The following is a 25,999-nucleotide window of genomic DNA, read 5'->3' on the forward strand; positions in this document are numbered from 1 at the left end:
TCCCACTCCCAATAGCACAGGCATCATGCATGGATGCAAGATTTCAATAAGGCCTATGCAGATAAAATCCAAGATGTGTAAGCCCAGATTGCTCTATCAAATTGTATCTTCAGAAACTCTGGTTTCCTATGGAAACAAAGGAAGAAGAGCACAGACAGGCACTTGGTGCCAGAAGATAACTGGTCTCTGCTTGGATCAAGCAGACTGGCATTCAAAGATTGAACTGGTACAAAAGCTGCCTAGCAAAAGGCAACGCACACACCACATACCCACCTTCAAATAAAATATGATACATGGGTTGCCGGCAGGAGGGGCAAGGGAAGGCAGTTACCCCCCTGGATTGAGTCAGTCCCAGTCATGCAGAGATATGCTTGGCCAGTATCGGGAAGAGGGCTGTTCTGTCCCTCTCCTGATCCTCACCAGTCCGCACTTCCTTCAAACACTGTATATTGAAGAAGGAATAGCATCCAACAAGCTAGAAAACCTAGGAGGACCAAAGTTCTCCACAGAATCATTATGGGTGACAATAAGAGGACTGAAAGGAAATGTGTTACTAGTCGTTGGGGCATAGACTTGAAAAACTTTCATGTTAAAGGGTTGTCCATGAAATCTAATTGCCATGACATGTCTTTATCTACAAAGATTAAAAGCATTTGGACAATGGTTTTTCCCATGACACTCTATTAAGAGATGTGCACAAAACCACCTGGCCCGGTTTGCGTTTGAACCAAACTCAAACAGTACCGGGCAAGTTTGATTTTGGCCCACTTCGACACCCCCCCCCACACACACACACCTGGTTTGGTTCGAGAGGTAGTGTTCGATGAACATTTTTTTAAAAAAATCTTTTACATAGGAAGCTGCCATATACTGAGTCAGACCATTGGTCTATCTAGCTCAGTATTGTCTTCATAGATGGGCAGCGGCTTCTCCAAGGTTGCAGGCAGGAATCTCTCTCTCAGCCCTATCTTGGAGATGCCAGGGAGGGAACTTGGAACCTTCTGCTCTTCCCAGAGCGGCTCCATCCCCTGAGGGGAATATCTTGCAGTGCTCACACTTCTAGTCTCCCATTCATATGCAGCCAGGGCAGACCTTGCTTAGCTAAGGGGACTAGTCATGCTTGCTACCATAAGATAAGCTCTCTCTTTTTTTTTTAAACTTACCCCCAGCCTTCCTTCTATTAGAAATTGCCTGGTTTGGACATCTTCGGCCCTTTCTGGGCCTATTCCTTGGAACAGCAGCCATTTTGGAGGTGTTAGGTTCAAGGTTAAGCCAAACTGGGGGTGGTTTGGCTCAACCCTGAACCTTTGAACCAAAGCAGTTCAATATTGAACTGGTTCATATTCTAGCCGGTTTGCACACCTCTACACTCTATGGATGCAAAACCTGGACTTTGAAGAAGCAAGATAGAAAAAGTATTGACGTTTTTGAACTTTGGTGCTGGAGAAGAATTTTGAGGATACCATGGGCAGCCTGGAAATCAAACAAATGTATCATAGAACAAATCAATCCAGAATTTCCACTCAAGGCACAAATGACCAGGCTCAAAATATCAAACTTTGGACATATTATGCAAAAACCCAGCTCCCCTGAGAAGTCCATAATGCTTGGAAAAGTTGAAGAAAAGAGAAAAGGATGACCAGACAAGCTGAAGACAGACCATCCTGGAAAGAATCTGTTTTTGTGGTAACTAAGAGTCGATGCCGACTTGATGGCACTTAATCAATCTGTAAAAAGGAAGCTGGAAGTCAGGGTGGGGATAAAATCACTTCAGCATGCATGGAACTTATTTAAAAACACAATAATAGAAGCTCAATTGGAATGTATACCAAGAAGGAGGAAAGGTTCCATCAAGTTAAAGAGGATGACAGCATGGCTAACAAGTAGAGTCAGGGAAACTATAAAAGGGAAGAAGTCTTCCTTCAGAAAATGGAAGTCCTGCAGAAATGACGAGAACAGAAAGGAACATAAATTCTGGCAAAAGAAATGCAAGGAGGCAATAAGGAATGCAAAAAGAGAGTTAGAGGAGCATATACAGGTGAAACTAGGGAAATTAGAATATCGTGCAAAAGTCCATTAATTTCAGTAATGCAAATTAAAAGGTGAAACTGATATATGAGACAGACGCATCACATGCAAAGCGAGATAAGTCAAGCCTTAATTTGTTATAATTGTGATGATCATGGCGTACAGCTCATGAAAACCCTAAATCCACAATCTCAGAAAATTAGAATATTACATGGAACCAAGAAGACAAGGATTGAAGAATAGAACAATATCGGACCTCTGAAAAGTATACAGTGTACTGTGCTTGATTGGCCAGCAAATTCACCTGACCTGACCCCATAGAGAATCTATGGGGCATTGCCAAGAGAAGGATGAGAGACATGAGACCAAACAATGCAGAATTGCTGAAGGCTGCTAATGAAGCATCCTGGTCTTCCATAATACCTCATCAGTGCCACAGGCTGATAGCATCCATGCCACGCCGCATTGAGGCAGTAATTGCTGCAAAAGGGGCCCAAACCAAGTACTGAATACATATGCATGCTTATACTTTTCAGAGGTCCGATATTGTTCTATTCTTCAATCCTTGTCTTCTTGATTCCATGTAATATTCTAATTTTCTGAGATTGTGGATTTGGGGTTTTCATGAGCTGTACGCCATGATCATCACAATTATAACAAATTAAGGCTTGACTTATCTCGCTTTGCATGTAATGCGTCTGTCTCATATATCAGTTTCACCTTTTAATTTGCATTACTGAAATTAATGGACTTTTGCACGATATTCTAATTTTCCGAGTTTCACCTGTAGCTAGAAATGTCAAGGGGAAGAACAAAAAGATGGAATAACATATTTCCATCTTTAAATATATCAGAAGTAGAAAACCTGCCAGGGAGGTGGTTGGTCTGTTAGGTGATGAGGGCATGAAAGAGCGTATTAGGGAGAATGAGATTGCAGAAAAGCTGAATGAGTTCTTCACATCTGTCTTCATGGCAGAGGATACTGACCATATACCAGCTCCTGAACTGAGCTTCTCAGGGTTGGAGGCTGAAGAACTGGGCCAATTTGAGGTGACAAGAGTGGATGTTCTAAACTGTCTTGAAAAACTAAAAGTTAACAAATCACCAGGACCAGATGGCATCTACCCAAGAGTTCTGAAGGAACTCATATGTGAAATTGCCAATCTCCTAGCAAAAATATGTAACGTGTCCTATAATCAGGCTCTGTACTAGAGGACTAAAAAGTAGCTTATGTAACTCTGATTTTCAAAAAGGAATCCAGGGGTGATGTGGGAAATTACAAGCTGGTTAGCCTAACTTCTGTGCGGGATAAATTTATGGAAAGTATAGTTAAGTACAAAATTGTTAAACATATAGAAGAACAGGCCTTGCTCAAAGAGAACAAGCATGGCTTCTTCGAAGGTAAATCTTGCCTCACTTTGAGAGTGGCAACAGGTGATCCAGTTGACATAGTATACTTGCATTTTCAAAAAGCTTTTGACAGACTTCCCCACCAAAGGCTCTTGAGTAAATTTAGCAGTCATGGGATAAGGGGACAGGTTCATGTGTGGATTAGGGATGTGTGAACCAGTTCAGATCCGAACCGGTTGGGCGGTTCGGATCCGAACCGAACCAGCCCTCAGGTTCGGGCTGCAGGTTTGAATTTGAAGCGAACCGGGGGTGGTTCGATTCGGACTGGTTTGGACTGGTTTGGATGCCCAAAAATTGGTAGCTGGATGGTAGCTGGCACCCAGGGGTACCTGTCACCCAAACCCCAAAGCAATCGGACACTCGTACGATTTTTTTTATGAATTTTTGAAAATTATTTTTATTTTTTTCTCATAGGATATAATGGGACTCGAACCAGGCCATTATTCCTTATTGTGGAGCACCCATGGGCGCCAACAACCATGCAAACCCTGAAGCAATCAGACACCCCTATGATTTTTTATGAATATTTGAAATATTTTCAATTATTTTTCTCATAGAGTATAATGGGACCCGAACCAGTCCATATCCCCTATTGTGGAGCACCTAGGGGCACAAAAGTGGGATGGGTGGTAGACAGTCAGGGGTGCCTACCACCCAAAAAATCCCAAGGCAATTGGACACTCCTCTGATTATTGGTGAATTGTTAAAGTATTTTTGAATTCCTCATAGAGAATAATTAGGATTGCAGCAAATGTATAGCTTCACGTCAGGGGGAAAGGGGTGTTGTAGAGTGGAGTGCGGTGGCTGGTAGTTCCTAGGGTGGTCAAGGAAGCTATCAGAATTACTTGAAAGGAATTGGGCAAAGGGATGATTTTTAAGTGATTTTTGAAGTTTACGCGCCTTTAAGGTTTTTCTCCATAAAGAAGCATGGAGGTGTCAGCAAATGTATAGCTTCACGTCGGGGGCAAAGGGGTGGCCTAGAGCAGTGTGTGGTTGGTGGTAGTGCCAGGTAGGGGCAAGGAAGCTACCTGAATTTTTTCAAAGGATTTGGGCAGAGGGCTGATTTTTGGTTAATTGTTGAAGTTTACGCGTCTTTAAGGTTTTTCCTCATAATAAGTTATAATGGAGCTTTCTGCAGCCCCATAAGTGCACTTGGGGGGTGCTGGGGTGGCCCAGAGTGAGTGGTGGTGTAGTGCACATAGGGTGCCAACCACCCCCATGGGTTTCTAACCCATGGGGTACAGGGTTCTCTTGTTTCTGAGGTATTGAGTGTGGATTCTATGATAGCATATTAGAGTGGATTCATGGTGTCTCATTGAAAATCTCATTTGCTTCAGGGTTTGCATGGTTGTTGGCACCCATGGGTGCTCCACAATAAGGAATAATGGCCTGGTTTGAGTCCCATTATATCCAATGAGGAAAAAATAAAAATAATTTTCAAAAATTCATAAAAAATCGTACGAGTATCCAATTGCTTTGGGGTTTGGGTGACAGGTACCCCTGGGTGCCAGCTACCATCCTACCAATTTTTGGGCATCCGAACCGGTCTGAACTGGTCCGGATCTGAACCGAACCAGGGGGTGGTTGGAAGAAAACCAAAACCAAACCACCCCCTCCTGGTTTGGACCCAGTTCGGATCCAAACCAAACCGGGTGAACCAGTTTTGTGCACATCCCTAGTGTGGATCAGTAACTGATTGAAGGATAGGAAACAGAAGGTAGGAATAAATGGACAGTTATAATGGAGAAAAGTAAGATGGGGGGGGGGGCTCCCAAGGATCTGCACTGGGAGTGGGACCAATGATCTTTAACTCGTTCATAAATAATCTAGAAGTTGGGGTAAGCAGCAAAGTGGCCAAATTTGCAGATAACACAAAACTATTTAGGGTAATGAAATCCAGAACCAATTGTGAGGAGCTCCAAAAGGATGTCTCCAAACTGGGTGCATGGGCAACAAAATGGCAAATGCCGTTCAATATAAGCAAGTGTAAAGTGATGCACACTGGGGCAAAACACTCCAACTTCACGTATATGCTGATGGGGTCTGAGCTGTTGGTGACTGACCAGGATTGGGCTCTTGTGGTTGAAGTTGACAGCTTGTTGAAAGTGTTGACTCAATGTGTGACAGCTGAGAAAAAGGCAAATTCCGTGTTAGGGATTCACTAGGAAGGGGGTTGAAAATAAAATGGCTAATATTATAATACCCTTATACAAAACTATGATGCGACCACATTTGGAGTACTGAGTACAGTTCTGATCACCATATCTTAAGAAGGACTTTGTAGAACTGGAAAAGGTGCAGAAGAGGGCAACCAAGATGATCAGGGACCTAGAGCACATTCCTTATGAGGCGAGGCTGCAACACCTGGGGCTTTTTAGTTTAGAAAAAAGGTGACTGAGGGAGACATGATAGAGGTCTATAAAATCATGGTGTGTAGAAAGTTGACAGAGAAAAAAAATTCTCCCTCTCGCATAACACTAGAGCCAGGGGTTATCCCATGAAACTGATTGCTAAGAAGTTTAGGACTGACAAAAGGCAGCAGTTTTTCACACATAATTAACCTATGGAATTCTCTGCCCCAAGATGTGACAGCCAACAGGCTGGATGGCTAAGAGGGGTTTAGAAAAATTCATGGAGGACAGGTCTATCAATGGCTACTAGCCTGGTGGCTATAGGCCATCTCCAGCCTCAGAGGCAAGATGCCTCTAAATACCAGTTCCAGGGGAGTAACAGAAGAAGAGAGGGAATTTTTCACTCTTGCCTTTGTGCTTCCCAGAGGCATCTGGTGAGCCACTGTGTGAAACAGGATGCTGGACTAAATGGGCCTAGGGCCTGATTCTTAAGTTGCCTCACATAGGCAGTCAAATTTTTGTCTGTCAACCCATCAGAGCCTGTGCTCCCATCCAAACCTTGTGAGGAAGTGTTTTGGTGGTCCAGGGTGGCTAGATGTGCATCAGTCCCAGGGTTTTTTAAAGTCAGAATTCTCTTAGCCATTTTGAGAGCTGATTCAACTTTCCCATTACTCTGGGAATAAGCAGGTGAAGATGACCAAATTGCGACTTAAGTCTTAAATGCTCTGAATTCTGCTGACACAAACTGCAGTCCATTCTCTGAGAACAGAGTATCTGCTATTCCAAAGTGGGCAAAATGGCACTTTAGCTTCCATATTATTGTCTGAGATCTCATAGTAGATCCATCTCCCCAGAATTGGAGTAATAGTCTACAGTTTTGAGATAGTCCTCCTCTTGCCATGAAAATAAATCTACTCGCACCTTTTCCCAGGGTCAGCTTGGTACCTCATGTGGGTGTAGAATCTCCTTCTGATATTTGTCTCCATGTGAGCAACGGATCTTGCATTGTTACATGAATGCTTTCAGCTGGGTATTCATGCAGGCCAGTATACACACTCCTTTGCTCTACAGAGAAAACTTTCAGTTCCCATGTGTGAGGAATGTATCCTTTTTATTGTGTTTGAGCGTAATGTTGCAGGGATGACAGCTGTTACCCTGAAAAAGAATCCCATCTTGAACACTGAGCTACTCCCTCATTGCAAAGTAGGGTGCTTCCTCTACTGGTAGCTCATTCTTTGACTTGAGGATAACACCCTCGAGATAGCACCTCGAGGATAACACACTTGACTATCTGTAAGCTCCTGTCCTGAGCTGTGCCTTCCTTTATTGTCTGCAAATGGGGATGAGGAATTGGTAGGTACTGCAACATGATTGTTTCTATGTCCTTCTGTACTGAACCCACTGCACAGGGCTCTGTGAGGTAAGCTCTGCTTAATGTGTCTGCCAGTACAAGATCTTTGCTTGGGTGGTATTGGATATAAGGATGTGCACAGAACCAGTTGGCCCAGTTCGGTTTGAGCCTGAGCCATACTCAAACCAGACCAGGCATGTTCAGTTTTGTCACCCCGAACGAGGGGCCTGGCATGGTTCAGGGTGCCGTTGACACTTTTGGTGGGGGAGGTGGACTTACTGCAGCTGCAGCCTCCCGCAGCCTCGGGGGGTGCTGCTGGGGCCATGGGGGGTGGTCTCTGGTGGTTCTCCCTCCCTGTGCCAGACTCCCTCCAGTTTCCATTCCAGGCCTCTCTGAGAGAATGGCAAATGGCTCAGAGAGCTGCTCAGAGTAGCCTGAAATGGGCAAGCCTGGCCGAAACCGCGGGAAGGCCAGTGGGGGGAGGGAACCACCAGAGACACACATCCCCATGGCTGCAGCAGCAGCACCCCACAAGGCCGCAGAAGCTGCAGAGATGGTATAGTCCCCTTTAAAAAAGTTAATAGGCTGTTGCAGAGAAATAAGATGGCGTCAGGAACGAAAATTCCTGACTAAACCACCTGTCAGGGTTTTCATCAATTGTTCGGTCTTATCACCTTCCATTGGCCATGTGTGCGGGGCTTGCTCCTCCTCCTAGAGGTGGGAGTCTAGGTGGTCTTCAGACCCTGAAAATTCTGGAAAACCCTGGATGGACATCTGGAGAGACCTTCCTGCAATCATCGGACCGAATGAAGAGAGGCTTTCCACCGCCTAATCACCGATGACCTGCTCTTTTCCTTTTATCTTTACTAATAAATCTTTGAGATGTCCACGGCCGTGAATTTGGCAGATTTACGGTGTGTGTTTTTTTCTTTACTGAAAGCTCTTGCTTACTTTTTGCTATTTTTACTTAGCTGGAGATCTCAGCATTCCAATGCTAACAGCTTGCAGTTTTGTCTTGAATAATTTTTTGAAATGTCTGATATCCCAGCAATTACTTATTTCTTATTTTAATCTTGAACTTTAAACTACCCACAGCATTCGTTGGAGATCATTATGGGTTTTTTTTTCTCCCTATCTTTTCGTGAACCTCCCCCTCCCCCACCTTGAACTTTCCGGCAGACAAGTGTTTGAAATGGAGAAGAGGAATGGAGAAGAAGACAGGCTTGGATAGAAGAATGGCTCATTTCTTCTCTTTTGATTTGGTTTTTTCATTTTATTGTTTTTGCAGAACCACATATCTAACCAGTCTATGTCTGTCTTACAACACCTTACTTGGACAAATTCTGTTTACCTGTTTTCTGGGAGGATTTGACTTTGACTGCTCTGAAAAGTTCCATTTACAGTTCCTTCTATTTGCACAGCTGACAAAGTGTTTTATGGCTGAATAATCACCTTTTCGTTATTAACTATCTACCCAAGCTCTGACTAGAGAAACGAAAGTGTTGGGAAGGAGTTTGCTGAGACTGTGACTTTACTTTGAAGAATTCCATACCTCCTACTTGGCTGAGCTGGAGTGATGAAGATTTATTCCTCATTCCTTATATTTGTTTGTTTGTTTGTTTGTTTGTTTGAATGCTGATGTGTTATAGATTTGGAGGGATAATTGGTATGGGGAGTGACAGTTAAGACGTGTTTTACTTTGAGATAAATTTAGAAGACTCTAACAGAACAAACCTGAAAGCTTTAATTTTATTTGAAAGTTTACTTGCTTCAGCTGTATACTTTGTGTGTGTGTATTAATAGAACTACTTGGCTTTCGGAACTGCAGCTGCAGTGAGGACTATGCGGAATGATTTCAATTGGAGAGATTTCTTTGCGTAGAAACGTTTTCTTAGGTATTTCAAGGTTACAGTCCCAGCACTGTTTGGTCTCTCCTGTATGAGAAAATGTCTCTGGACACTGTTTCTAAGATCTCAAATTAACCCTTTGCTGGGTGAGCGGGTAGATTCTCAAAGCCTCAAACAGGGGCGTAGCTAGGGGAGAGGGGGCCCGTGTTCATCCCTCTCTCGGGCGGCCCTCCAGAGTGAGGGAGATAATGAAGAAAATAGGGAGGGATGGAGCTGGAGGGCCCTCAGGAGCTGGGGGCCCGTGTTCTTTGAACCCTTTCGTTCAATTATAGCTACGCCCCGGCCTCAGAGATTCTAAATGTTGACTCCTACTTTTCTCTCTCTGATGCATCTCTCCTTCTCTTTGACTTTTCAAGATATGTGACTAATTCAAGGTTTTATTTATCTATCTATAGGTTTTAACTTTGAGTATAAGCATATATTATACCTCATTAATTGGCTTGTCAATGTATTATCTGTTTTCAATGCACTTTCTTCAATGTATTTCTGTACTGCTTCTCCTCCTCTTTTTCTCCTTTTCCCACCAAACATTATTTAGGGAGCTTCATACAGGGTTTAATACTGAAATAACCTCAGCACTCAAAGTCTTAACCTTAGGAGTTAACACGTATCAGCATGAATGAAACTAAATTATATGTGATTATTTTGGGTTTCATTTGTAGCTGTAATCCGGACTATAACTTAATACTAAGCCTTAATACTTGGTCCCTCAAGGCATTCCCTGTGTTAACTGTCCTTTATATTTTAAACATTAATATTTAGGGAGTTCTAAACAAGGTCCAATATGGGTAACAAGCTAATCAAGAATTAAGTTGCATTGTGGACCCGATGGTTTAGTAGACCTAAGGAACTGTCACATATATCTTCCTGTCTTTCCTTTTTTAGGGACATAATGAGAATATATTAAGAAGGGGGGATTTAGGGGTGAATTGAGAATATCCTTGCAAACTTAATTCCTAGAAACAAAGTGTTGCAACAGTGCAAACATATCCAAATATATGGAACAGGATTATTGGTTATTCCTTACCACAGGACATTGTAGTTTTAAAGGGATAAGAATTTCAAGCAGCTGAAGAGTATTCTGCTGCTCCTATTAGTTTCAGTTTATTATTCCCTCCTCTCTCCCCACGGGCTTTCATTACCCATTATCAATACCTGATAATTATTAATTATTATTATTATTAATAATAATAACACACTGAGAAGTTTAGCTGAATGCAAACAATTGGAAGCAAACTGTGAAGGATTAGATACATGTATAGAGGGGATATTGTATTGCCATTGTCTGACAGTTTTTGCTCCCAGTTGTAAGTTATAAAGATCAGTCAAGGCTGAATTTAGTCTCCCTCCATTTATCTCTCCGGTATGTTTATTTGGTTTTCATTACAGAGAAGTGGGACTACTAAAGGTTTAGCTGATCTCTGTTCATTATTTTACTATGGTTTTTGTATTCCAGTTTGTGACTGGATGTGAATTTTATAAACTGGTGGATATGTGGCTTTGTATTTATAACAAACATATTACTTTTGGTACATCAGAACTAGCGTTTTTTAACTCTTATTTTCTTCTCCATTGGATAATCTTGGTTGAAATCGTTTTGCATAAACAGTTGCCCAATAATTAACTGAATTTAGGGGGAGTGTTCTGTGAGAGTTTTAAACTCTATTCTCTCTGACGATTAGGTTTTTAGTCAAGCCTGCAGACATTAACAAGCGTTCTCTGTATTGCTGTTTGAATCTCCCACGGATTCTTTAGGAGGTAGCCGAATGCTTTTTGGAGGAGAGAGCCAGTATGAAGGGATTGATGCAATTTAGAGTGCGATTTGAACGCAGAGACATATAGAACTAACATATGTCTTGCCTGAGAGAGCTTTCCCCTTTATTGTATTGATATTACAATATTATAAAAGGTACTGAAGTGTACTTAATAATGTATATTAGGATATATTTGAGGTACACCTAAAATTACATATCTGTTTTTAAGCTCTTATTAGTAGGACCAATTTTTATTTAGATTCTTGTACCTGTTATTTATAACATTGAAACTCATGTAGAAAAGAACTGTACAGCACCTTGCTGGTGAAGTCTGCTGCTGTGGTTCCTATTAGGGGTGTGCACGGAACCGCCAAACTGCGGTCCGGCACTGGGGTGGGGGGGTGCCTTTAAGAGCAGGGGGAGGGTTTACTTACCCCTTCCGCCGCTTTCCCGCTCTGGCGCCGTAACTTCAGAAGTAATTGGTGTGGCAGGATACCTCCGTGCTGCCCCTTCCCCGCTGTCGCTATTAAAAACTCGCAGGAGTCCTTTGCACGCGTGCATGTCACAGAGACGTGAAGCGCGTGCACGATGTGCACACATGCAAAGGACTCCTCGGAGTTTTTAATAGCGACAGCAGGGAAGGGGCGGCAGGGAGGTATCCTGCCACCCCAATTACTTCTGAAATTACGGCGCCAGAGTGGGAAAGTGGCGGGAGGGGTAAGTAAACCCTCTCTCCCCTCTTAAAGGCACCCCCCCATCCGAACCGGACCGCCCAGGTCTGGACTGGTCTGGAGGCCTTTACAATGGCCTCCGGACTGGTCCGGGCCCATCCCTAGTTCCTTTTGTAAACTGGTTATGCGGTTGGATAGAACAAGGAATTTAAAATTCTTTGAATTCATTTTCGGTTTTGCTAGAATCATGGATGACCTTTGATCATTTTAGATTGTTTCAGCCCACCAGCTTAACATATAAGATAATACTTTATATCTCTCATTTAATGTTGCTGGGACGGAAAAGACTAGAAGATCCATGATTTGTCTAGGAAATTTCCTTTTGTTGAGTATTGGAGAATAACACATTACAAAACATACTTTATTAAACATATACGTTACAAGACTCAGTTATCCCACTTATCGAAAGTTTCAATAAATTTTGTTTCTTATTACTTATACAGGTCTTAACTCAGAAGTAGGACAAATTAGAGCAAGGGAACTTATATTCCCCTCCCTATAGAATACAGAATCTCATCAATAATACCTAATATCATTTTTCGTGTCTGTGATGCTCAAATCACAGAGTATTGGAGATGTCTTGCCCTGTGTTCGAAATAATTGTATCATATCTATTTTATACATCATAGTTGGGTTGGCTCTCTCCTCTTCGGACTGTTTGATAGTGGGATGATCAATCACGCTGGGACAGACCTTTTCTTTTCTAATTTCCCCTTGTGGGGTTCAAGATTCTTTACTGATTGCTACTGATGTCTGATGCCTAGTTTAGGACCCTCTAGATTCAACTAACACTACTGTATTTTTCCTTCGTTTTGGTTTTGAAGGATAAAACCTTGTATGTAAACTTGTTTGGTCTTGTTGGAGTCTCAGAGATATAACCTTTCTGTTTCCACTTGTAATACTAATAAAATCAATTTTTTTTAATTTAAAAAAAGTCAATAGCACTCCTGAACTGGGCCAACTGGGCCAGGAGTTCAGCTGAACCTTGAGCTGAACTGATCCGGCCTGATTCGTATCGAAGTCATGCCCTTGAACCGGGCCAGTTCGATGTTGAACCAGCTCAAGGCCGAGCTGGTTCGCACATCATTAATTGGATATGCACATCATAGTTCCGTAGTCACATTAGCATTCTCTGAAGTCTTTTTGGGGCACTCAGTAATGGCTTCTGCATAATGGCTTATGGTCTGATTGGACATGCACACTCTGCTCAAATGTGAGCTGATGAAATCATTTTATTCCAAATAGTAGAGCCAAAAGTTATTTTTCAATCTGTGCGTAACCTCTTTTCATTCCCAACAGTCCTCTGCGGGCATATGCAATTGGTTGTTGATTCTGTACCAGGACAGCTCCTAGCCCTGACTCAGATACATCACTCTGCACCACTAGCTGTTCACATGGACTGTAGTATTTCAATACAGGGGCCTTGGCTATTGTATCTTTAAATGCCTCAAATTCTTGCTGGTGATATTCTGACCATTCCCACTCCACCTCCTTGGCTCACAGTGATCAGTAGCCCTTTGCAAAACTTTGCTAGGTAGTTTGGCAGTCCTAAGAATCTTTGGACTCCTTTCACATACACAGGTTTTGGCTTCAATCTTCTGAATTGCTTCAACTTTTCCTGGTTTGACTTTGACCCTCTGCTGTCAACAGATGCCCAATGTAAGGCACTTCTTTTAGTCTTTGTCTGACCTTATATGGGTTAAGTTTTATATTTATGTCCTGCATCACTCCAAAAAAAGACTCAGTTTTTGGTCATGATCTCTTTCTGCATCTTTTTCAGTCTTTCCTTCTCCCACAATTAGGATGTAATCCACAATGGTTTTTAGGCCTGGGATATTCTCTAGCTACTGGTTCAGCCTGTGCAGAGACACCTCTGGAGCAGGGCTTATGGCCATTGGCATACGGAAATAACGATATATGCCAAAAGGAGTTGCAAAAGTGGTCAGATAACTTGTATCTGTGTCCAATTATATATGCCAGAATCCGTTTTTTTACATCAAATACTGAGAACACTTTCACTCAGGATAGACTCCATATCACATCATCAGTGGTTGGTAGTGGGTCATGGCTGCGCTTTATGCGCTCTGTTTAGGGGTTTAGGATCAATACAAATATGCACTTTTCCTGAGAGTGTTCGTACAATGACCAGGCTGCTGATGCACGCTGTGCTGGTGTCTACTGGAGCAATTATTCCTCTCACCTGTGAGCTGGCAAGTTCCTGCTTCAGTGATGCTGCCAGTGTTATAGGAACACTTTGGGATCCTCACTGGTTCTACACTGGGATCTACCTCAACTTTCAGCTTTCCTGCAAGCATTCTTCACCCAAACTCTTGCAATATCTCCTACATTTTCAAGGCAGCTATGTGGTTCTGCTCACTCGTCTGCACTGCATTCAAAATATTCTGATGTACTTGAATCAGCTGCATGGCCTGCACTGCTTTACTCCCCAACAGTGGTCTGTAGTCCTCTTCTTTCACAATAACAAATTTTAAGCAATAGATTCTTTGGGTTTCAAACCTTAATTTTGCACTTGCCAACTGGTTTCAGGGTACTTTTATTGTGCATAATAAGCAAGTGGCCACAGGATCCAATCTTAGCCTGTTCATCATCCTCCAGTGACAAAGGCAGAACATTGCAGGTGACGCCATAATCCAACTGAAAGAGAACTGGCTTTTTAACAGCATAATGGCAAACAGTGCAGTGGTGTACATATCCCCCACTACATACACTTCAAGATTGGGTGATCCCAAGGTCTAGCCTTAGACATCCTCACAGCCTTCAGATTCATCACCATCCTGCACCACCTTCACTCTTAGGCTTTGCTTAATACTTCTGCATTGACTTTGGAGGTGGTTTGGCTTGCCACACCCTTTGCACTGCTGCCCGTATGCAGAGCATTACCCTTTCTCTTTTCATCATGTTTCCCACAATATATTCATTGTATCTTGCGCATCATTGCATGGGGCTTCTTGTTCAGCCCTTGATGGCACCCAGACTGCTGTTGGACACCACACATTTGCCCTGGGGTGCCTGCTTGTAGTTTTAGACTCTCTTTAGAAGCTTCTGCTGCCCTACCTCTCTCTAGGCAGCAATTCAGTGTAAAATCTGCTTCTCACAGTAATCAGTCAAGATTAGGTGCAGTAAAATCTAGTGGACATAGAGATTTCAGACCTGCTCCATGCTGCAAAATCCCTTGCTCTTTTGTTTGTTCCTGCTGCACTGCCTCTGCTGGGTTAGTTTTCTAAAGCTCTGCCACCATGTTTCAAGTGGAGTTTGTAATCATTAAAGGATCAAGCAGACCATGGATAGCAGTATATAACAAAAGTTTTGTATTAGGGAAGTCAGCTTCAACATCCATCTGAGTCCCTCCTGTTCCTACTCCATGCTGTAATAACAAGCACTTCCTAGTAGCTTATCCCTCTATCTGTATCTTCCCCTGTGTTGCTGTGTTATTGTTCCTGACTGCTGCCTCACCTCTCCTACTTAGTCCTACATACATCATACCTTAGTACTACATAAAGGCCATGGATAAGAGGGGTTAATGAACCTATTTGTGGGGGTAGAAGGCAAAGGTTCTTGCCATCAGTCCTGAATTTCTCAATTCTTCTGAGAAAAAAAAATATTTTAGTGTTCCATTTCTCTGTATTTTCTACAACACACACACAAACATGCATGCATGCACAGAGTAAGAGAGAATATTAACTATTTAAGAGCAGGCAGCAGTTTAAAATTGATTGACTGAGATGCAGCTCTGAAAGGATTAAGTTCTGAGCAATATCCTACAAGCAATTTACTTTACAGAGGGGAAAATGCAAAGAATTCTTTATCACAAACTGGGTGCCTGCATCTCTTAACCAATAAACCTTCCATCCTTCTGAGACTAGCTAGCCTGCCTGCTGATATCAATAAGCTAAAAGATAAATATTTTCTTTTCTCCTACAAACCTCAAAAGAGATAATTTAAATTAAAAACACACACACCCCTCCCTAGAACCAGAGATAGAAATAGTCCTAAGACAGCCAGTCACATTTAAGACTTGCATGTTCAAATATTTAGAAACAGGAATCTTGTCAAGTTCAAGCAGAGAATTCTGATGGTGATACAAATACTCATATCAAAATTTCATCTACCTTGAGGCTGGCCTACTGGCATTTCAACAATGTGGTGCAACGTGTCTTATAGATTTGAAACAGGAAGAGACTGCAGTCCCTATGCTGTGAGCAAGATGAAGCCATGGCCAATTAAGTAGGTGAATGCTCTCTGCTTCTGGATGGGAAATGTTGCGCTCTTGAAGCGCATGGGAAATCGCAAGGGACACTGGTATTAGTCTTGTCTCTTGAAGTGCCATTTCAGCTGTAAATATTATATGAGGGATGTAGATAACATCAGTTTGAGAAGTTGGTGTCACCAAGCAGCATCTCTACATAATTACTAGAAAACATACAAAAAGTCAGCTAGATTAGGCTAAAAGAAAACAGTTTTTATGAATTGTGTGGGATGAGCATCAACAACATTCATGGAAACCTGCAATAGGCAGGCAAGGACTCTTCAGAGGATAGTTCCACTCCCCCGTCCCCAATTTGACTCCAGGAACAGTCAGGAATGGGGCACCTTTCCTCACCCAATCCTTCCCTGCCCTTTCCTTCTGAAAGGGAGCCAATACATTATTCAAATAATGTTTGATCTTCTAGATCAGGAAAGATTCTGCATTCCAAAAAATTTATAATCTCTCAGTTTAGACATTTTTTTTGTGGCCAGAAAAGAAGGAAGAATAAAGAGAAGGAGAAGGGGACACCGTGAGACCAGGGCCCACTCCGTCCTTAGAAAAAGTGGTTTGCAAACTTACTCACACACATATCTATGCCTTGGGACTGACTTGGGGGAACTTAGCTCATAATTTAATTTGTAAGTGTGAATAACACATTGACCACAGTCTGGACACAGACAAATGCCAGCATTAGGGTACTTCAGAGGAGCAACAGACTCAGAGAGCAGGCTTTTGAAACAAGGAAATAAAAGCACAATGTAAACAATGGTATTTGGTAACCTTGATACACTCCATGAGTGTATGTGCAGCAAGTGAAAGCAGCTTCTAGGGACAGGGATTGAAGGCAGGTGTTGAAATGTGGACAGAGAAATGGGGAGAGGCAGAGGAAAGAGAAAGGGATAGAGAAAAGGGAGGGAATTTGGAGTGGTTTGATGCCTGGCTCATGTGTAATGCAAAGAAGGGGTGAATTTCTTTGGGGAAGTTTTTGGGATACCAGCCGCAAAAGTTTTTTCCAAAGCAGAGTGCAAGGAGAAGCAAAAGGTACCTGCATAGCACTCGTTTCTAGAATCTGTGGCACACCACATGCTCATAGCTAGCAAAGGGGAGCACTGAGTTCAGGAGCAGGGGTTAGAGTAAAGCAAGCCCACACATGGAATAGTCCACCCTCAAGACAGGGGTGTCAAGTTGCAGCCCTCTTGCAGATGTTTGCCTATAACTCCCATCATCCCTGGCTACTGGTCACTGTGACTGAGCTGATGGGAGTTGTAGGCCAACAACAACTGGAGGGATGCAGTTTGACACCCCTGCTCTATTATTTCACTTGGGAAAGTTTACTCAAGAGTCTTTGATGAGGCTTTTGCTGAAAGCTTTTTGAAGGTCCGGGTATACTATGTCAGCTGGATCACCTGGATCACACCTTTTGACACACGCAAAGAACTCCAAAAGGTTGGTGAGGAAAGATTTACCTTCTCAGAAGCCATGCTGGGTCTCCTTCAGCAGGGCCTTTTCTGCTCTATGCTTAACTGTCTTATCCTTGAGAATGTTTTCTATCAATTTGCCCTGAACAGATGTTAAGTTGACCAGCCTGCAATTTCCTAGATTGCTCTTGGATCCCTTTTTGAAAATCGAAGTTACATTGACTACTTTCCAGTGCTCCGGTTCAGAGCCTGATTGTAGGGATAATTTATATATTTTTGCAATATATAATTTCACATTTTAGTTCTTTAAGGACTTTCGGATGGATGCCATCTGGCCCTGGCCATTTGTTAATTTTTAACTTTCCCAGACAGTTTAGAACATCATTTCGCCTCATTTCTGCCTGACCCAGTTCTTTAGCCTGTGTCCCTGAGAAGCTGGGTTCAGACACACGTTCAGTATCCTCGGCCGTAAAGACAGATGCAAAGAACTCGTTTAGCTTCTCTGCAATCTCCATATTCCTCCTTAATAATCCCTTTCACTCCCTCATCATCTAATGGACCAATTGCCTCCATAGCAGATTTCCTGCTTCTGATATATTTATAGAAGTTTTTATTATCCCCTTAAATATTTTTAGCTAAATGTTCAGCAAACTTTCTTTTTGCCTCCCTTATTGTCTCCTTGCATTTCTTTTGCCAGAGTTGGTGTTCCTTTCTGTTATCTTCATTTGAGCAAGCCTTCCAATTTCTGAATATCCCCCCCCCCCACTTTATAGCTTTCCCCCTTTATAGCTGGGGACATACCAGCACATCCCTAGTACCACATTTCCCTTCAGGCCTTGTGTTGTCACCCACAGAGTTTCTGTTGAGAACTCTAGTTTTCCTAGGTTTTCTAGCTTGTTAGATTCTATCCCTTCTTTAACATGCAGTGCTACTCCACCCCCAGTTCTTTCTATAGAGTTTATATCCAGGAATAACAGTGTCCCACTGGTTCTCACTGTTCCACCATGTTTCCATTATGCTCACTGTATCTATGTTTTAATTAGCAACCAAGCACACCAGCTTGCCCATCTTGGCTTGGAGGCTTCTGGCATTGGCATATAACCACCTATACAGTGAATCTCTTACCTGGTGTGTGTTATCTTTCTTTTGGCCATTTGATCTCTTTGAACAGCTATCACACCCTTCTGACTGCTCTTTATTTGGTTCTACTCTATCCTCTTCTGTTTTATCTGAATAATTTATATCCCCACACCTTAAGGGATGGCATTTGTAAAACCACATACTTCCCAGCTCCTATCAGCTATCTCCCAGGCATCATTTTAAAAGCTGCTCTGAAATCCTTTTTTTATTTTAAGTGCCAGCAGTCTGGTCCCATCTTGGTTCAAGTGGAGTCCGTCCAATTTGTTCAGGCACATCTTGTCCCAAAATGTATCCCAGTGCCTAACAAATCTAAACCCCTCCTCCCAGTGCCACCGTCTCATCCATGCATTAAAACCGCTCAGCTCCACCTGTCTTGCTGGCCCTGTGCATGGAGCAGGTGGCATTTCTGAGAATGCTACCCTGGGAGGTTGTGAACTACCTAACAGCCTAAATTTGGCTTCCAGGACCTCCCAACTGCATTTCCCAACATTGTTGGTGCCAGTATGCACCATGGCAGCTGACTCTTCCCCAGCACTGCCCAACAGCTATCTAGATGATGCAACATCCACAACCTTTGCACTAGCCGGGCATGCCCTCAACTCCTGCCTGTGGCTTCCAGTGGCATCTGGTGGGCCACTGTGCGAAACAGGATGCTGGGCTAGATGGGCTTTGGGCCTCATCCAGCAGGGCTGTTCGTATGTTCTTAAGTCACCATGTGGTCTATACACAGTCTCAACAGTTTTTTCTCAAGAGTTTTTCAACACTCAATAATCAGATTAATAAAACAAAAACAAGATCATGCCCAAGAGAAGCTTAAGATCTTTCTCAGATTCAAATTTACCGCGTATGGTAATTGCTTGCATATGGTAACATATATCGCATACGGTATAAATATTTATATATTACCATATATAAATGGTAATTTATATGTATTTTGTTACTTATTATATGTATTTATCTATATCTCTATCTCTCTATCTAAATAAATAAATAAATAAATTTCTCTGTCAGTGTAATCTACACAAAATGACTTTATCTAGTCAATGATGGGCCTCACCTACTAGTGTGTATATATTTATGTTACACCAAAATGATTACATATTGCTTTGGTCTGCAAGTTCCTGCATCTGTTCTCAACATTCTCAAAGGATTTCCAACCTCTATGCATTTAGAATATATTTATACATTTATTTATACATACTATAAAATACCTTTAAAGATGGAAACTTTTTATTTTCAAGAGAAAAGAGGTAGATCCACAATCTACAGGAAAGCACTACTCTGTGCTATTAGGCTCTGTTTACCATCTTACCTGCTACCAGGCTACTTGAAAGAGCATCCTGCCCCGTATGTCCCTACCTGGGCCTTAAAAATTTTTGAGGCCCTGTTCCAAGTACCCCTGCCAAATGAAATGAGGTGTGTGGCTACTAGGGAGAGGGCCTTCTCAGTGGTGGCACCCCATTTGTGGAACAGTCTTCCAAGGAAGGCTTGCCTGCCACCATCACTGTGTTCTTTTAGACACCAAATTTTACCATTCTGTTTACTCAGGCTTTTAAAAAAATGTTTTGTTTTTAGTTATATTTTATTATAGTTTTTGTTTTTAATGTATTTTAATTATATATTTTATTCTATTGCTGTTTTATTTTGTGAGCCACCCAGAGACCAATTGTTATGTGGCAGCTAATAAATAAAGTAGTAGTATTAGTAGTGCCATATTTACTTGAATCCAAGACAGGATTTCCCCCAAGTTCTTTCCTGTTAACTATAGTGGGGTTGTCTTGGATTTGAGTCTTCTTTCTTTTGGGTAAATACAGGTATAACTTGCATTTAAGCTCTATCTTTTAAGGCTTCGTCTTAAATTCAGAGTCACCTTCTATTCGGGTAACCGTGGTAGTGGCAGAAGTAGTTGTTACAGTCTGATTGCTAGTTGCTTTACAGTTCATGGAACAACTATGAATTAAGGGGACAGGAGTCCAGTCCTGAGTGAGTAGTTTATTTTCAGGAGTTCTGATCTATCATTTTATGTTTTTCCCCATCCTCATTTCTTTGAATAAATAAACTAGAAAATTTTAAATACTAAAGCATCTTGGATGCTGTATTTTATTTCTTTGATATGAACAAATCAGTTTACCTTGAAAGTACAGCAAGCTACAGCAATACTGCAGCTTTCAACTGACTATTGAGTCAGCAAGAACGCATTATAGTAATACACATAATGCCTGTTTGTCAAATAGAAAATGTAAGCATTTATTAGGCCAATAACAAATCCATATCAGTTTGAAGTGCTTTGAATTTTCTCTAAAGTTATTTAAATGGCTTAATTTAATTTACCATTACAAAATAACATATGATCTAAAATGTTGTTACATTTGATAGTCTCTATGTTAATATGGTAACTGAATGCAATTTCTGCATTCCCATTTTAGTAAATTGTCTCAGACTCTTTATTTATTATATTTGTACACCACCCCAACTTCTGTCAGCAGTTTACAGCAACATAAACAAATTAAAACCTTAAAACAACTTAAAACCACAGGTCTAGTTGAAAAGCTTGGGTGAATAAATGTGTCTTTTTCAAAGTTGCCAGAGATGGAGAGGCTCTTATTTCAGTAGGGAGCACATTCAGAGTCTCAGGGCAGCAACAGAGAAGGCTCGTCCCTGTGTAGCCACCAGACGAGCTGGTGGCAACTGCAGACAAATCTCTCCAGATGATCTCAATGGGCAATGGAGCTCATAGTGAAGCTTCACTTCTTAAACACAGGAAAGATCATTTTGTTAACTAGTGGGTTTCCTTGTCACTTGGTCTATATTTTTTAAACTTAAATATTGGCTACCCAAAGATGACTAAACTGAAACTCAGTCTAAATGAGGTGAAGAAGCTGTTGATAGGTGTTGCCATTCACCATGCAAATAGTGCATATAGCCTGTTCTGGAAAGGCTTGCACTCCCCACTAAGAAGCAGATTCATAGCTTAGAGATATTCTTGGATCTGGCCCTGCTTATGGATATCGGTGACACTTGTGGTTCAGAACACTTTTCATTAACTTTGTACCAGCTGAGATCTTTCCTAGGGGAACATGATTTTGTCAAAGTTATCTGTCTTAATAATAATGTCTGTATAAATTACTGTACAAAATGTGAGGCTGCCTCTAAAATGCATATAGAAATTGCAGTTGTTTCAGAATATGGTGACCAGGTTGATAACTTTGCTTTGACAGTTTATGGTTTGGTCTGTTATGTGTTTTTTTCTTTGATCTTAGTTCTATTTAAAATCTTTTATATTTTGTTCCTCTCTTGTTTTAATGTTTGGATGTAAGCCACCTAGAAGACCAAATGGTGGGAAAGTATGATAAAAATCTAAATATACACACTGAGCCTTAGCAGACAAGTGTGGACAGGCAAGTGTATGGAATGTTTACTTTGCCCAATCTTTCCTGCAGCATTGATCATGACAGAAAAAATACACAGTGGTTAAGCCTGCTGCAGAATTCTGAGATTATGTGCATTTCCATGCAGTGAAAATTGAGAGTGTGACTTGGACATGATGCCACATTTTTCTCTGTGTATTCAGATGTTTTTTGAGCTGCTGGTTAAATCCTGCCAAAATCATGCCTCCAATGCTATATTAACAGACTGTGGCAGACATTCAGACTAATGAAGCACTGGTACTTTAGTGGGGGAGTTGGGGTGGATGGATTTCAACAACCTCCCCTTCCCTTGGAGAAGGGGAGCTTATCAAAATCTCTCTCTACTCCATGCAAGCAACAGGGCAGCATCAGTGTGAGACTCTTCAAAAGTGCTGGTGTTTCGCCCATAACAGCAGTTCTTCATGAGTCTGGATGTCAGCCACTGGCACCAACCTTAAATCCCAAGATGTCTCTTCCTGTACTAAACTGCTCTGTTTTTATGGATTTGATCTAGAGAAAGTGCACTCTAGACTTCTTTCAATGTAATACATAATGTTATAAACAACATATAATGTTGTTGTTGTTAATAGCCTCATCAGTATACATGAGGTCTTAGTTTATCCAAGTTCAATTTTCTCTGAATTGTATCCTAAAACACATGTAAGAGATTGTGTAGTCTGAAAACATAGATGTGTGAAGTTTGGTTTAGCAGATAAAAAATAAATACCAGTTATCAGATGCTCAGTGTCAAGTTAATTCTGTTTTCTGCCTACAGAAATGTGTCTTCTGCCGACAGAGAATTAAGAAAATATCTGGTGCCTGCATCCAGTGTTCTTATGGACGTTGTCCAGCTTCTTTCCATGTTACATGTGCTCATGCTGCAGGAGTATTGATGGAACCAGATGACTGGCCTTATGTTGTCTATGTCACATGTTTCAGACACAAAGTGAATCAAAATGTGGTAAGGATTTACATATTAATCCATATATTATTTTTGTTTTGTTTTATTCAGAATCTTTTAAAAGGCAAAATATTGTTGCCAAATGGAACCTGATTAATCCAGATTAGGCTTGCTGACTAATAATATTTCCATCTAGGACTACCTTCTGGCTTTTCACATACAATGTCAAGACTACATAGTCTGGGTTGAAACATAATTAATGGTAGAATTGCATCCATCAGTTAATTTCTGAGTGGGGTGGGGGAAGGAGTGCTGATTTGAAGATTAAACCTTCTCATCTAGCTTCTTCGTCCCAGTTTTGCGGGGAATATCTCTGTGCATTCATCAGTAAGAGAATAGCCATCTTTAGTTAGTCAGAGGAACACTAGTTTTATATCTCTTGATCCACCGATCAGCTCTGGCATTCACAAGATGATCTGAGTCTGCAGAGGTGCCTAGCTCAAACTATGTTCAGACTGCACTTTAAACTATCTGGGCATCATTTCACCTCAAAGTGGATTAGAATGAGGCCCTACCCAGAAGGTCTAGTAACAATTACTGTCAGCAGGCTATTGCTACTACGAATGAGCAGAACTATTTGACCTGTCATGGTTCTGCAGATGCCTGCCACAATAAATCTGTAATAGTTTAGATTGTAAGTGTCCCTTAAAAGGCCACAATCCTCACACATGTTGGAAACCTCCCCATGGAGCCAGCGTGGTGTAGTGGTTAGAGTGCTGGACTAGGACCGGGGAGACCCAAGTTCAAATCCCCATTCAGCCATGAAAACTAGCTGGGTGACTCTGGGCCAGTCACGTCTCTCTCTCAGCCTAACCTACTTCACAGGGTTGTTGTGAAAGCGAAACTCAAGTATGTAGTACACCGCTCTGGGCTCCTTGCAGGAAGAGCAGGATATAAATGTAATAATAATAATAATAATAATAATGGAAAACATATGGGTGAAAACACACAAGAGTCATCATAGGAATGCTGCTGGAAATGACTTCCTTGAGATGAGCAATCTCTGTAATGATTAAACACTGCACAGTGAAACATCAGCGTTAACAAGCTGCTGGGGTTGCTGCTCATGTTAAAAGGCAGATCCGGGGCTGTTGGGCTGGGCTGTTATGAAACTCCTTAAAACAGTACACGGAAATTTTTGCAGCACTACTTCCATTGGAAACAATGATCACTGTGTATTGATGGACATATGCTGGACAAGCAGAAAGTGATTGTAAATATTATTGGCTGAATGAAGATAACTTGTCACACAGAAACAGTTTTCTGTGCTAGTCCTATGGCAACTGTAACATGCACTACAGCTGTAAAAAAGACAGACAACATAGTCTTAGATCACATGCTAGACACAGCACTGGTAGAAAAGCCTCCTGTCACCTCTTCTACTACAGAGGGAACTAGTTACTATAGTAATAACTACTTTTAACATCCACTACAGCTGGACCACCTCCTTCCAGACCTTCCCTGCACTTTCAGCAGGGAGCAGTGCTTTTTATTCATTCATTCGATTTCTTTACTGCCCTTCCAAAAATGGCTCAGGGCAGTTTACACAGAGAAATAATAAAAAAATAAGATGGATCCCTGTCCCCAAAGGGCTCACATTCTAAAAAGAAACAGAAGATAGACACCAGCAACAGTTACTGGAGGTACTGTGCTGTGGGTGAATAGGACCATTGGAACAGCTTTCTGTCTCTTGTTGAAGGAACAATGAAGTCATTATTACCCTGGCTCTTTCCCCTTTTTTTTTTGTTTTCTTTGAATTAGCTGATTTTTTTTTCTTGCCTCCCAAGTGCAGGCAAAAGCAGTTTATGTCAGAGGAGATAAGGAAAGGAAATAGTAGAGGCAGCAATTGCCACCTTCCTCCAGCAAAAGGGCAGGGTGGGTAGGTGGCAGGGAGGGCAGGCCACTGAGTCCTCTCTTATTGTGATACAAGAGCCACCTGCCAGGTAAAAGCAGCCCACTCTGTCCTGATGTGAGGAGGGATATGGGTAAGATGCAATCCACCAGTGGTCACTCCTGGAGAGCAAATGATTGCTCTGGGCAGCCTGACCAGAGACTAAGGTCAGCAAGATATAGCAATCCAAGCAGTCAGTGAAGAGTGATGCAATGAGTAATTGAGTCAAGATGCTCCTTATTCCCAAGGGAGCAAGGGAGGAGATCCATTTAAAAATAGAATAATATCCCAATCACAGTCCATGGACTAACTCTCTCCAGATATTCTTGAAGCTCTAACAATTAATTAAAATGGGATTTATATCCTGCCTTTTCTACAACTGGAAGCCCCAAACAGCTAACAGTAAAAGAAATGAGCAACTGAACAACAAATTAAAGCTGCTCTAAAACACTATAAAGGCAGCAGATAAATTAGCTGACTAAAACAGAATCTAAAAAGTTTTTGGAATAAAAACTTTTTCAGCAGTCATTTAAAAGCAGGCAGAGCGAGAGCCAATCATATCTTTCAAGGGAGAACATTTCAGAGGTGTGGTACTACCACTGAAAAGTTTCTGTCTTGGTGCCTGCAAGACAACTCTCAATAAAGGGAGATGTAATAAATGAGAACAAGGCACCAAATCAATCTGAGATTGGCACTCAAACCAATCTCAGGGTTCTGGCAGATTCATGTGCGAGCAGGCAATCTTTAAGGAAACTTGGCCACCTACTGTTTATGGCCTTAAAGGGCAAGGCCAACACTTTAGACTGAGCCTGGAAATAAAGTTGCAACCAGTACACTTCATGCAGAATAAGTGTAATATGGATCATACACCTCACTCCCATCAGCATTCTGGTGACTGCATTTCAATGAGCATTTAATGTAAAGATTAAAACACTGAAACTAGCCCAAAGAAAGAAAATTGTTCAATATACAGTTGGGAGCAAAGGGCATCATAGTCCAGAGGCACAAACCTTTGACTTCATGTGGGATTTAAATTTCAAATAATCACAAAATGAATATACAAGGTGGCTGTGTGTTTATTTCAGTCATGCTAGTAGTTATGATGTTGGGGAGCTTGTTGGTTGTCAAGCTTTTCACAGATGCAGTAATATAAATAGATATAATGACAATGATATCTATCTATATTAAGTCCATTGCAAGGTGCTAAGAAAATTCCCCACATGAACTTAGTAAGATAAAATTGTTTTATTATGACTTCACTATGTCAGAATGGAACTGGGCCAAAGCCTACCTTTCTAGTCTGAGGGCCTGGCCTTTTTTCCAAGGGCTGAAGTGCCACAAAGTGTGTTACTTTAGCTCAGACATTCTAGGATCTATTACATC

The 25,999-nt window shown here is 41.6% G+C and overlaps 1 protein-coding gene across 8 annotated transcripts in view; it reads left to right on the top strand.

The window, feature by feature from the left end:
- Positions 1-25,999, top strand: part of KDM4C (lysine demethylase 4C) — a 413,873-nt gene that overhangs the window by 339,373 nt on the left and 48,501 nt on the right. For all 8 annotated transcript variants that reach the window (XM_053291925.1, XM_053291926.1, XM_053291928.1 and 5 more), the window contains one exon: positions 22,540-22,725. In XM_053291925.1, coding sequence (XP_053147900.1) covers positions 22,540-22,725 — 186 coding nt within the window. The remainder of the gene's footprint in view (positions 1-22,539; positions 22,726-25,999) is intronic.

This window comes from Hemicordylus capensis, chromosome 2, assembly GCF_027244095.1.
Source record: "Hemicordylus capensis ecotype Gifberg chromosome 2, rHemCap1.1.pri, whole genome shotgun sequence".
NCBI classification, from domain to species: domain Eukaryota; kingdom Metazoa; phylum Chordata; class Lepidosauria; order Squamata; family Cordylidae; genus Hemicordylus; species Hemicordylus capensis.